General features: G+C 31.6%; 1 protein-coding gene across 1 annotated transcript; it reads right to left on the bottom strand.

Moving 5' to 3' along the window:
* Positions 1-9,155: 9,155 nt before the first annotated feature.
* LOC140968253 (isochorismate synthase, chloroplastic-like) lies at positions 9,156-11,380 on the bottom strand. Its single transcript, XM_073429160.1, has 9 exons — positions 11,261-11,380; positions 10,804-11,185; positions 10,552-10,695; positions 10,339-10,457; positions 10,182-10,239; positions 9,960-10,070; positions 9,773-9,857; positions 9,557-9,654; positions 9,156-9,450 (listed from the first exon to the last, which is right to left on the bottom strand). The coding sequence occupies exons 2-9, from the start codon at positions 11,140-11,142 to the stop codon at positions 9,301-9,303; spliced, it is 1,104 nt and encodes a 367-aa protein (XP_073285261.1). The 5' UTR covers positions 11,143-11,185; positions 11,261-11,380; the 3' UTR covers positions 9,156-9,300.
* Positions 11,381-12,042: the final 662 nt, after the last annotated feature.

Genomic DNA, 12,042 nt, shown 5'->3' with positions numbered 1-12,042 from the left:
TGCATCATGGCTTGTATTTTATTCCTTTGCAATTGTAGTTGTGTGCCAGTTTGTTACATGCACACCATTATTATCTGCAAGTCTAGAGACGCCTATCGTTTTTGATATTTCCTTCAGCAATTTCCCTTTAATGGGAAGATTCAAACTTCTGTCCATACAAGAACCAGAAGGCATGAGAATCGCTACTGTGTTGTTACGGTTATTATTCAGTACTCTTAGCATATCTGTTCATGAATGTAAGCAGCTTTTTGTGCGTTAATTTAAGGTTTTGTCTATGTCATTCTGCTATATTAAATTAAAAGTTATGGAGGTTATGAAATAATGTTGTGCGGTGTTGTTCCGTTCTTAATTAAATACCTTTTCTCCCGTTCGGTCGTCGTTCCAATGCGTAAAGTATGTTTAATCTTTCTCCCGCTGATCTGTTGTTGCTAGACTACCGCGAGGTAAAATTACATTGCTAAAATCAAAACTTGTTTATGGGTTAGATTCGTACTCAGTCATCAAACTCTTTCTCCCACTGATATGTTGTTGCTAGACTACAACGGATAAAATTACATTGCTAAAGTCGAAACTTGTTTACGGGTTAGATTCGGATTCAGTAATCAAACTCCTGTACCTCTAATTCTAAATCTACTAGAAATAAAAGATATATAAACTAATGTAAAAAAAAAATCTGGCCTCCAATGGAAAATCAATTCAATGTGTGGTACATACATTTAAGAAACGGACACGACTATATGATGTTCTTTATTTTGACTTGTACAAACTTATATTAGGATACATTTGACGCAGCTACGCTAACGGCAACATGGCGGCTTGAAAATTTTAAGAGCAGCAAAAGATTTCCTTCTCCGATTCCCGCTACAAAACCTCGAAACAAAATAAAAAATAGAAACCGAAGGAAGGAGCAAGTGGTGCAACAAATATCTTGTTTTAAAATGGGAAACGTGCAGCGTGGGATCTGTTTGCACCATTTGAGTGAGAGCCGACACTTCGATTACCTTAGTTAAATCATACAATTTTTTCATTTTAAAAGGTATTATATTTACTTATTTGCATGTGATCAACAAACAATGAATAAATAATAAATAAACAACGGTCATGTAAAGAGGATGCTCTTGTGTGCATGTGTGTTTTTTACGTTATTGTCTTTAGCTACATGTGCTTTTTCAATATAACTACATTTATTGTCATGATCATTACATTTTGGTCCGTTGAACTTCCTTATATATATCTCTCTTTTATTTGTTTGTGTGCGATTTTTTTACGTTACTAAGGCTACATTTATTGTCCTCATCATCACATTTAATTGTAAGCAATTACATCGATATATTGAATATTTTAAATTTTTTATTATTGGTTGATCATTTGAACTTACTTGCATATATCTCTCTTTTTGTTCCATTCTCTTCTTGGTATAGGATATTCTATATTTTTTAAGTTAGTATTTCTTTTTTTTTTTTCCAACTAATTTAGGTAATACTTTATTTGAACCGTTATATTTGCAACTAATGTTTCATGTGTTTTCTCTATTCTTTTGTTGTGAAATAATACACTCGTTGGGAGATACAATTCACGCCTTAGTTGTTAGCTAGGAATAAGGAGAGAGACAACTTGCAACATCGAAGAGAGTCTCCACCTACATTGTCTTCATCTTCGAGGCGCTTCTGTTACGGAAAAAAATAGCATGAATTCGACGCGAATCACGACGACTTGATGATTCCCATTATTCCAATGACGAGACCCAAACCCCTTAGCTCCTCGACAATCTTTTTTATTTGTGTTATCTTGAGATTTTTTATAGACTACTACATGATCGAACATATGCTATTTGTTTATCTTGCATATTTACTTGTGCAACGAAACATATACTCCGAAGCTCACCAAATATGTGTTACGTCGATGCATGTGTTTATTTATGAATTTGTTGATTCGATGTCATTTTGTTTGTTTCCAAATTCCACATTATAATAATAGTGTTCAATTTTAAACTTTATGTATAATATTAAAATTTTATTAAAAAAAATAAGTGACGGTTTAAGAAAATGTCATTAAATTTAGCAACCATTTTTTAAAAAATTTGTTGCTGGAATTAGAAACGGTTATGTAGAAAACACCATTGATAACTTTAATAGCAGTTTAATGAGAAATCGTCGCAACAATTAACGGTAGTTTTCACATGAATCTGTCACTTCACACTAACAACTATTTATGGAGACCATTGAAACCTTTTGAATCAGCTTTGTTATTCTAACACCCCAAATAGTGACTAAATGGCCAACACCATTATTCACTTTACCACCCCGTCATCTTATCTAATTTTTCGTTATTTAAAAACGAACTGATATAATTGTTGTTGACTTTAACTACAATTTACAAACAAAATATCACAGAAGTAGGAGACAAAGAGAAAGCCCTTCAAAAATACCGAAGCAAAACTATAATTTTGTTGAAAATTTTTGAGCGATTTAAACTGTCGTTAAACATCATTTTTTTCTTGTAGTTGATTTATTAGAAATATCGTTAAACTAAAAGTTATATATTAATGCAAAAGTGCTAAAAAATTGGTTTACTTTAACTAAGAAAAGTTGCATTAGTATATGCTTATGTTTTAAACAAATAACCTTGGTTATTGAGGAAATTTCAATTGTTTTGTTTATATTTAACTTTTCTCATAATAGATTTACGAGAAATAAATATATGCTCCAACATAAGAATTCAAAATTTAAAGTTGGTATTTTCTGTCTATGCTTATTACTATTGATTCAACCGAAAATTTATCTTTTAACAAATGTATAATGAAAAAAGATTTTGAAATTTTGAAGTACAAACTTTTTTAAAAATTGTACAAAAAATAGAGTTTCTATTTTCATACCCTACCCACACACATCTTTTATATAAAAAAAATCGGATAATCTAAAATATAGATGAATGTATTAAATTCATTTAGTAGAATAAAATTACAAATTTAAATAAGAATATAGTTTTTTTCCAAAAAATATAATACATTTTTAATGAACCATGAATATATTCTTTAAATAAAGTTTGAGCTCGACTCGATTATAAACGTGTTAAATTCAAATATTCAAGAGTTCGGCTCGGCTAAACTTGATTGCTTGCCTACTTGTATGCTGATTTATTTATCTATTTTTTACTTTTCTTTAAAAATATATATTTTGTCACTCAAATGTCCGTTGGTAGGCTCATGAGTCAACTATTAGATAAAAATATATATATGAGAGTTTTGATATTTGATTTATATTTCACATTTTTACTTATAAAAAATATAAAAAAATCTATTAAATTTATTTATTATAATGAAATACGTGTTTAAACAAGAATATTATATTTTTTCTAAATATTTAATTCAATTTTTTTATGAATTAAATGATTATTTAAATTTTTTATTTATTTTTCTTAAACGATTATAAACGAATCAAAATCTAAGATTCAAGAGTTTGACTCGGCTTAGTTCGATTATTGGCTTTATTTTTTATTTCTTACCTCTTATCTTAAAACCTATATTTTATCTTTCACATGTTCGTTGGTTGACTCATGAATCATTTATTAAATTAAAATAATAATAATTTTGATATTTGATTTATATATTTTATACTTTTACTTCTAACAAAAATAGAATAATCTATTAAATTGATATATTATAATAAAAATTTGAATTTAAATAGTAAAATAAATTTTGTTTACTAAATATATAATTCAGTTTAATTAAATAAATAACTATTAAAATTTATGATTTATATTTCTTAAGCTCATTTAGGTTCGATAAAATTTCGAACAAGCTCGTGAGTCATGAATATATTTCTTAAATAAAGTTTGAGATCGACTCGATTATAAACAAGTGAAATTCAAAGATTCAAGAGTTCGACTCGGCTCAGCTCAATTATTTACCTACTTGTATGTGGCTTTATTTAATTATTTTTTAGCTTTTCTTTTAAAACTATATTTTATCGTTCACATGTTTATTGGTAGACTCATGAGTGCTATTAAAAAAATTATTTCCAATTTGATTTATGTATTTTACATTTTTTACTTATATCAAATATAGAGTAATCTATTAAATTTATTTATTAGAATAAAATTACAAATTTAATATTTGTATTGTAAATATATAATACAATTTTTAATGATTAGATGACTATTTAAATTATGATTTGTATTTCTTAATCTCATTTAGGCTCGACACCAGCTCAAAGAAGTTCGTGAGTCATGAATATATTCTTTAAATAAATATTGAGCTTGGCTCGATTATAAATGCATCAAACTCAAAGATTCAAGAGTTCAGCTCGGCTCAGCTCGATTACTTGCCTACTTATTTATTCATTTTTTTATTTTTTTTAAACCCTATATTTTATCGTTCAAAAATACGTATAAATTAAGATTAACAATTTACTACTTATTGGAGAGAAAAAGCATTTTTACCTCATCATATCATTTGCAAGTGTATAATCTAATGTTATATATCTAACATATGTGCAGGACATCGATGATATAATCAGCCGCAACATAGAGAGTCATAGTTTTCTGTTAAAATTGGATAGGGCTGTCACAAACAGTGAAGAGATGGTTTCAATAATTGTTGAAAGTGTTCAAAAACCATGCCCAATTCACTCCAAAATATCCAAACTAAAAACAGAGATCATTAGGAAATCTAAATAATGCAAGCAAAGAAGGATCAAAGAGCTATGCTTCCACATCTTCGAAGAGAAACATTCTCGGTCGAAGTGAAGCACATGACACTACTATAGAAATTAAGGACGACGAGGTTCTTGAGGAGTATACAAAACGAATTAAGAGGGACTGCATGCAAAAAAAAACAAACACTGCTGCTATGACGACCAAATAAGGGAAACCTTAAAGAGATTTTTCATTATGTTATCAATATTCATTTAAATTTTTTCCAAGTACTCGTTTCAATTTTTATGCAAGTACTTTCTATCTTTTTTGTTNAATGTTAAAACTTTGTTATAGAAAAATTCAAAAGTAAATTCTTCAAAATAAGCCAGCATTTCGTTTATAATCTAAATAACAAATAATAACAATTAAATGCACATATCAGTATTTAACTATAATTAATATTGAAAACTTTCCCTACATATTTATTTATTTATTTCCGAATTTGTGATTTGACATATAATGGCTAAGACATTTGTACTTTAAGCATTCTTGTGAAAAAAATAACATCCCTTGCTAAGTAATTTCCTTTGTGTTTCAGGAAATAAAGAAAGAGCAAGTCGAGTTCTAGAGTAAACATGCTGTTATTTACTTTTTCCTGCTGTCGTGTTTAATTTCAGAAAACAGAAGAGATTCGATGTTGTTTCTATTAAGTTGCGGTTATAGTTTTAATTGTTTCGGCAAAATTCATGGAAAAGTATGATTTGAACCAACCCAGATCAGATCATTCGTATGTTATTTCTATGTTTTAAGAATTGATGTTTTAGCTAGAAAGTTCAATTTTTGAGAACGTGGTCAATGATATCGATTTGGGTCGTCACATCCGCAAACAGTCCTGTTAATGACGTATCGTTGGAAGACAAAAGAAAATATGATGGAACAAGAAATTCAGGACAGAGAGATGATTAAAAGTTTTCATGGATCTTTTTGTCAAAAAGTATCTCTTGATCATATTTTCGAGATTTATGACTTGAATGTCGATTCTTCTTAATGAATTACAATAAGAAGAGACAACTTAACATTAACGTTGAGAAGATCAGACAAAGAATATTATTTTGCATTTATTTTGAACTTCTTCTTTCTCGAAAGATAGTTTGCTTCTATTTATGCTAAAAAAACTCGTGATTTATAGTGCTACCATCACAAGTTAGAAATCATTGTATTTTGGGAGACGATTGTCAGATCTCGTGAGCACCATGTGTGTGACAAATTTGTCTTAAGAACAAATAGTTTTCTTTTGTCTCGACTTCAAATTTGCTAACATATCTTCATAAATTTAGTTATCTTCATGTTGCAGATCAAATAACAATGATAAGCATTCTTTGGATTCTTCTTTTTTGGTTTCCAACTTTGAAAATGTATGATAATGAAATATGAAGCTTTAATATTTTTTATTGACACAAGAATGATGTATCAATTATATAGTTCTTGTATATGTTGTGACAAATTGTTCTACTTTATGTTGTTTAATTCTAGTTGACTTTTATAGGCAGTGTACACATAAAAATTTTAATTTACAAGATATTAAATTTTGAATTAAGTTTTATAGCTTTTACTCTTAAAATTCAAATTATGATTGGAATTCGAGATTCCAAGCTGTTTTAAATTTTGTAAGCAAACATGTTTAAATATAAATTTGCAAGATATTTAAAATTTTGAATTTAGAATTCTAAGTTTAACACTTAAAATTTTGGAAACTTCGAAGTTTCAATTATCAATCCAACGACAAGTGAAATGAAATACTTAAAAAGTTAAATGTTGTCAAATTTTAGAATAATATATGAGGTTTGAATTTTTGATACAAGAACGATTAAATCCAAAGTTAGTAAGATAGTAAATCCTGAATTTGGATGTATAAGTTCATATTGCTTAGAATTTGGTAAACTTATGCTTACCCAAATTTGTGGTGGGAAGCATTGACAACTGTAATTGAACTACATCATTCTCTTTTTTCTTTTATTTCTATCTTAATTGATCTACATGGGAATTTTTAAGCTTTCACACTTAAAAATCCAGAAATTTTACAAGATATAAACTAAAATTTTGATTTTCTATGTATGCGCTTAAAATTCAAACTTTAGAATTATATTAGATAGTTGTTTTGTATTCTTTAAGCAATTACGTTTAAATCCAAGTTTGCAAGAAATTAATTCTTGAATTTTGATTTATAAGTTTTAACGCATAAAATTTAAATTTGATAAAATTCTATACATTTCAAAAAACGTCTTAAATTCCTATAAATAACTCGAAATATGAGGGTGTCGTATTTAGGGTAAACATATCATGTTAAAATATGACACAAAATTAAATGAATGATGGTAGGTCTGGACGTATACGTCAAATACATAATATCGTGCTAACTTAATCTTCAATGATGTTATAATTTTGATTGAGATAAATCATAAGATAACTTAACAAATCTGTCGTATAAAGCCTAAGATGAAGATCAAGTATATAGCTTGTCAAGAGGAATGCACTTAAAATCTTCAAAATAAAGTTTTCATAGTGATAACTCAACTTTGTTGATTGAAGATCCCAAGAGCTTGGTTTAATGGTACAACAAAATTATGAGAAATTGAGCTCACACTCGAGAATTAATCCATTCTAATTCCTAAGATGATGAGTGTTGTAACCTACCAATATAATGATATTAAGTATTGCACTTTTAGGCTGCGTTTAGTTGGAGGATAAAATAAACTAATGATTAGTATATAAATGATAAAGAAAATGATTGTCGTAGAACTGTAATGTATGGTGTAAAATAATATTATGTTTGGTAAGATTTTTACGTGTAGGATAATTTTGAATTTTTTGATGAAAGGACAAAATTGCCTTTTTTTCCTTTTTTTTCTTCCACTCCGGCGGCGGCGGTCCGATGGCGTCGGTAGTCCGACGGCCGATCCGACAGCGGAGGTGGAGGCGACGGTCCGGCAACGTCGGTGCGGCGGCCGGAAGTGATCGGCTGGTGGCGGCTGCGGTATGCTGGCGTCGGCTGCCGCCGATGATCGACCGGCAGTCGGCTGCGGCGGTCAGCCGACGGTGTCGGCGGCCACCGGTGGCCGGTGGGCGATCGTGGCGGGAAGTGGTGGTGAGTTTGGATATATGAGAAGGGTAAAATTGGAAAAATAGGAAGGATTAAGAGTTGGATAAATAATCCTAGAGGGTGAGGAGTGATTATTTTATCCCAGTTAATATAACCTAATAATACATAGAAGGGATTGACTTGGTTAAATAAAAAACGTACCAAACATGGGATTATGTGAGTTAAAAAACTATAAACTCACTTAATCCCATAAACCAAACACTGCCTTAATGTTTTATTTATCTATAAAAGGTGGAAAATGGTAGGATATGTTTAAAGGAAAGTTACTTTTATGTGAGTGTGATGATTGATGGCCTCAAAAAAAATACTTATGAAACCAAGATTTGTTCCATGAGCAAAACGGACACAACCGAAAAACCAAGATGAAATGATAGAAAAATTATCATGCATGTACTATTGTCCAGTTTTACACAAACCGCAAGAAGTTCAAGACATCATGTTCACTTCGTGACCTAGCAAATTCTATAATATTTTACTAAAGAATGTTCAAAGCTAAAAGTCACATCTCTTGATGCGATATTTTTTTTGTGTAAACTCTCTTTCGACATCACGTGCATTCATTTCATTCATGTGGGAGATTGTTGGAACTTTTGAGCTTAATAAATATAAATTAAGCAAAAGAAAAGACAAAAAAACTCGACCGAACAAGAACATCAAATGTGCGTCTTTATTAAAATTTACGAGGAAATTTCCCAAATAGCAAAAGAGGCAACTTAACACTTCTTTTGTTGCCCTGGAAATTCCGCGGTAGAGAGGGAGTCGCCTAGGCTCCTATAAAGTGGCGTTGGGCGTCTGACGGCTTTGTTTACCAATGTTTGCAAGTTTTCATGGATCTTTTTCATCAAAAGGTGTCTCTTGGTCACATTTTCGAGATTTCAGACTTTAATATCAATCCATCTGAATGAATTAAAATAAGGAGAGACAACATAACATAAAATTTGAGATGATCAAACAAAGTAAAAACATTTTGCATTCATTTTGAACTTCTTATTCTTTTCTCTTCTCAAAAGGGAGTTTGCTTCATTTTATGTTTATAAAACTTTTGATTCATAGTGCTACTATTACAAGTTGGAAATCGTTGTGATTTAGGAGACGATTACCATATTCCATGAGCTCCATGTACGGGACAAATTCGTCTTTAAGGACAAAGAGTTTTCTCTTGTCACGACTTCAAATTTGCTAACATATCTTCATAAATTTAGTTATCTTCATGTTGCATATCAAATGAAGATGATTCGGAGAATCTCACCAACACATATAAAATTATGTCATCAACTTTGCAAATTTGAATCCATTACTTGATAGTATTTGGAGCATCACATTGTGTAAAGTTGACTAATAAAATAGAGTAAACCATCCATAAAAAAAATCCAACAATTGAATAAAGCAATAAGGGAAATACAGAGCAACAACTGCATATTGGTTCATCTCAACACTAGCTTATTCGTATTTACAAGAAAAAAAATGTGGGTTTTGTATTCCAGTTCCATCCATATATCTGCACTTCAATGCTGTCCGCTTATTGCCATTCGAGGTGCTTCCCGTTTCATCAATTTCGTGAACTGTGAGGTTTTGAGCTCTAATTCCTTCCATTCCATGGCTGGTTTGCTCCCTTCTACTATCCCAGTTCCCGCATACAATATAGCACCAATGTCCTAGCATATTTCAATGCAAATTTATTTAATTTCATCGATGAAGTCGCGAAGTTTTCGATCAATTTAATTCATATGTGCTAGGCAATGCTAATATATATTATATTACCTTGCCAACCAAGGCTGATCTTATTCCAACAGCAAACTCACTCTCTGCTCCACCAAACCACCCAACAGGGCCAGCATAGTAACCTCGGTCGAATGATTCTGCATCGTTTATTAATGTCAAATGCATCAGTGTCATCTATATTAATTCGCAGAACCAAAATGGTGGTAAGATATTCGAATTATGACTTATAAGGCCAGCTGAGTAGAGTGTGCCTACCGGTTTCGACTATAAATACACGGGCATCTTCCATAGGCTGCCCGCAAACAGCTGGAGTTGGATGAAGAGATGACAAAATCTTGAACTGGAAATTTTTTTGACAGTTAATCACTGCTTTATATACATGATTCCAAGGAACAAATTAAGTTAAATAAAGTAAGCGGGGACCTATGTTATGTATACATACCTCATCATCTTCTCTTTCGAGTGTGCCTGTGAGTTTAGCGTAAAGATGTTGAACTCGTGGGAGTTTCCTCAGAGCTTTGTTTGGTTCAACTATTGTGCTCGAACATATAGCCTAAAGGCATACAAGAATTATCACGTAAGAAATCAAACAATAACGTATGAACTCTAAAGTGAATCCACATATTGCTTTAATCAGTGAATGATTAATCTAAGCTAAACGTACTTCGAGTTTTCTTCTGATACTTTCTCTTACTACTGCAAATTCATGGTGATCTTTAGGACTGCAAATGAATCACCAAACAAAATGATTCTGTTCAGAACATTAAGCATTGAAGTGACACAATGACGTCGTTTTAATAATTTGATAACTAGTTAATTACCTTGAAAGTAAATCGCGTCCTATCTCTATATCTAGAGCCTCTGACGTCCCTCTAGCTCGTGTAGCGGCCAATGCATCGCTGGTGACACTCAGCTGGTCTCGGTAAAATAGTCGTTCGGGCTAATCCACAATATATACAAAAGAATATCAAAATATTGCAAGACAAAAAATTCAAGGTGCCAAATAACAATAAGACTTGAAAATTTATACTCACAGTGTTCCCAATGAAAGCAGGTGCTTCTGGAGGTTGGAGACAAAATTGGTAGGAGTTAACTCCTTCAGCCTGTAAGGCTTCCAACCACATTAAGGGGTCGATTTCTGCATTTGTATGTACTCGGCTGCTACGTGCAAGTACAACCTGCATGTATACATACATACATAATTGTATAGTTTCTCAGTTAGTAACCATTCATGAATTTATGTCACGGAAAACAAACTGACTAGGAGGATCTTGCTAGATTAGAACCTTGGTTAGAGCGGAATCTTTGCTTTTAATTGAGTCCAAGGCTTTGTTGACAGCTAATTCCCAAGATATTTGGTTGGGAACATGAGTTTGATCGAGCAAAATAGGTTGTTCAGAAGAATTATCGTTCAATTTGATGGCACTTGAAAGCTGCCGCATGGTGGCCTCGAGTGCAGCAACTGCTTGTTCGTATGTGGTGGAAAGGCGGTTGTCCCATGCAACGGTTGCAGCGATCATCGATCTTCCTTCAAACTCATCAAATTCAACCTGAGGTACCATGAAATAGAAAGAAGCAAAGTCTTGCCATTCGGGAGATATGTTAGCTCTTGCATCAAAACGCATTCCACCATAAGCACGGATCAGTGGAGAGCTTTTAGACAAGAACCTGATCAAAACCATATATGTTAATTATTTTTTTGGAATATTTCGCATCTCGAAAATGTGATGGATTCGAACATACCTTTTGATGGAATGCCAATCATTCAAAGAGAATGCATCGAGATGGCGAAATGAAACAGCTGAACCAAATCCAGCAACACTAACTAACTTTTCTTCATCGTTATTATGAAGACCGGGAACGACGGACGATTCGCGGCCAGAATAATAACTGCGAGGGAGCACGGGATCTATGCTCTGAGAACGAAGCCAATCCAGTGCCTCGATGTGCTCCTCAATCGGCACCTTCACATGCAATACCAATTAATGGGTTTTAAGTGCTCACAGATAAATTCAAGCAGCAAACATAAAAATAATTTATTTGTAAACTTTTCATGGAATTTATTTAAATATTGTTATATAGTATGGTAATATATATTCAAATTCGTTTGTTTCAATAATTGTACTTATAATATATGAAATTGTTGATTTAATTGTCAATAAAATATAGCATGTTCTTGGGGAAAAAATTGTGAAACTTCATTAGGTTTTGTCATACGAGATTGAAAGCGGATCAAGAAAATTCACTGAATTAATTGAGGAAGAAATCTAAATTATTGAATATATATAGACTGTAACTTGTAATATTTTTCATTTAAGATAGAGCTTCATTCAATCTGTTTATCTTTATATATAAAGACAAATCTATAAATGATATACCTCTACTTAAAGTTCTGAAATCTTCAAATTTTTTTATTTATTTTTTTGGNCCAAATCCAGCAACACTAACTAACTTTTCTTCATCGTTATTATGAAGACCGGGAACGACGGACGATTCGCGGCCAGAATAATAACTGCGAGGGAGCA

The sequence above is a fragment of the Primulina huaijiensis genome, unplaced genomic scaffold, assembly GCF_012295235.1.
Source record: "Primulina huaijiensis isolate GDHJ02 unplaced genomic scaffold, ASM1229523v2 scaffold34327, whole genome shotgun sequence".
In the NCBI taxonomy this organism is placed as follows: Eukaryota; Viridiplantae; Streptophyta; class Magnoliopsida; order Lamiales; family Gesneriaceae; genus Primulina; species Primulina huaijiensis.
Note: the sequence above shows the minus strand (reverse complement) of the source record. Positions and strands in the feature narration are given on the sequence as shown.

Bases quoted from the DNA above. Each gene is read 5' to 3' on its own strand.
- LOC140968253 (XM_073429160.1), bottom strand. From the start codon at position 11,142: ATGCGTTTTGATGCAAGAGCTAACATATCTCCCGAATGGCAAGACTTT. The intron at 10,458-10,551 runs GTGAGTATAAAT...ATTGTGGATTAG, and splicing joins CTGCTTTCATTGGGAACACT to CCCGAACGACTATTTTACCG. The intron at 9,451-9,556 runs GTAATATAATAT...GAAATATGCTAG, and splicing joins GATCAGCCTTGGTTGGCAAG to GACATTGGTGCTATATTGTA.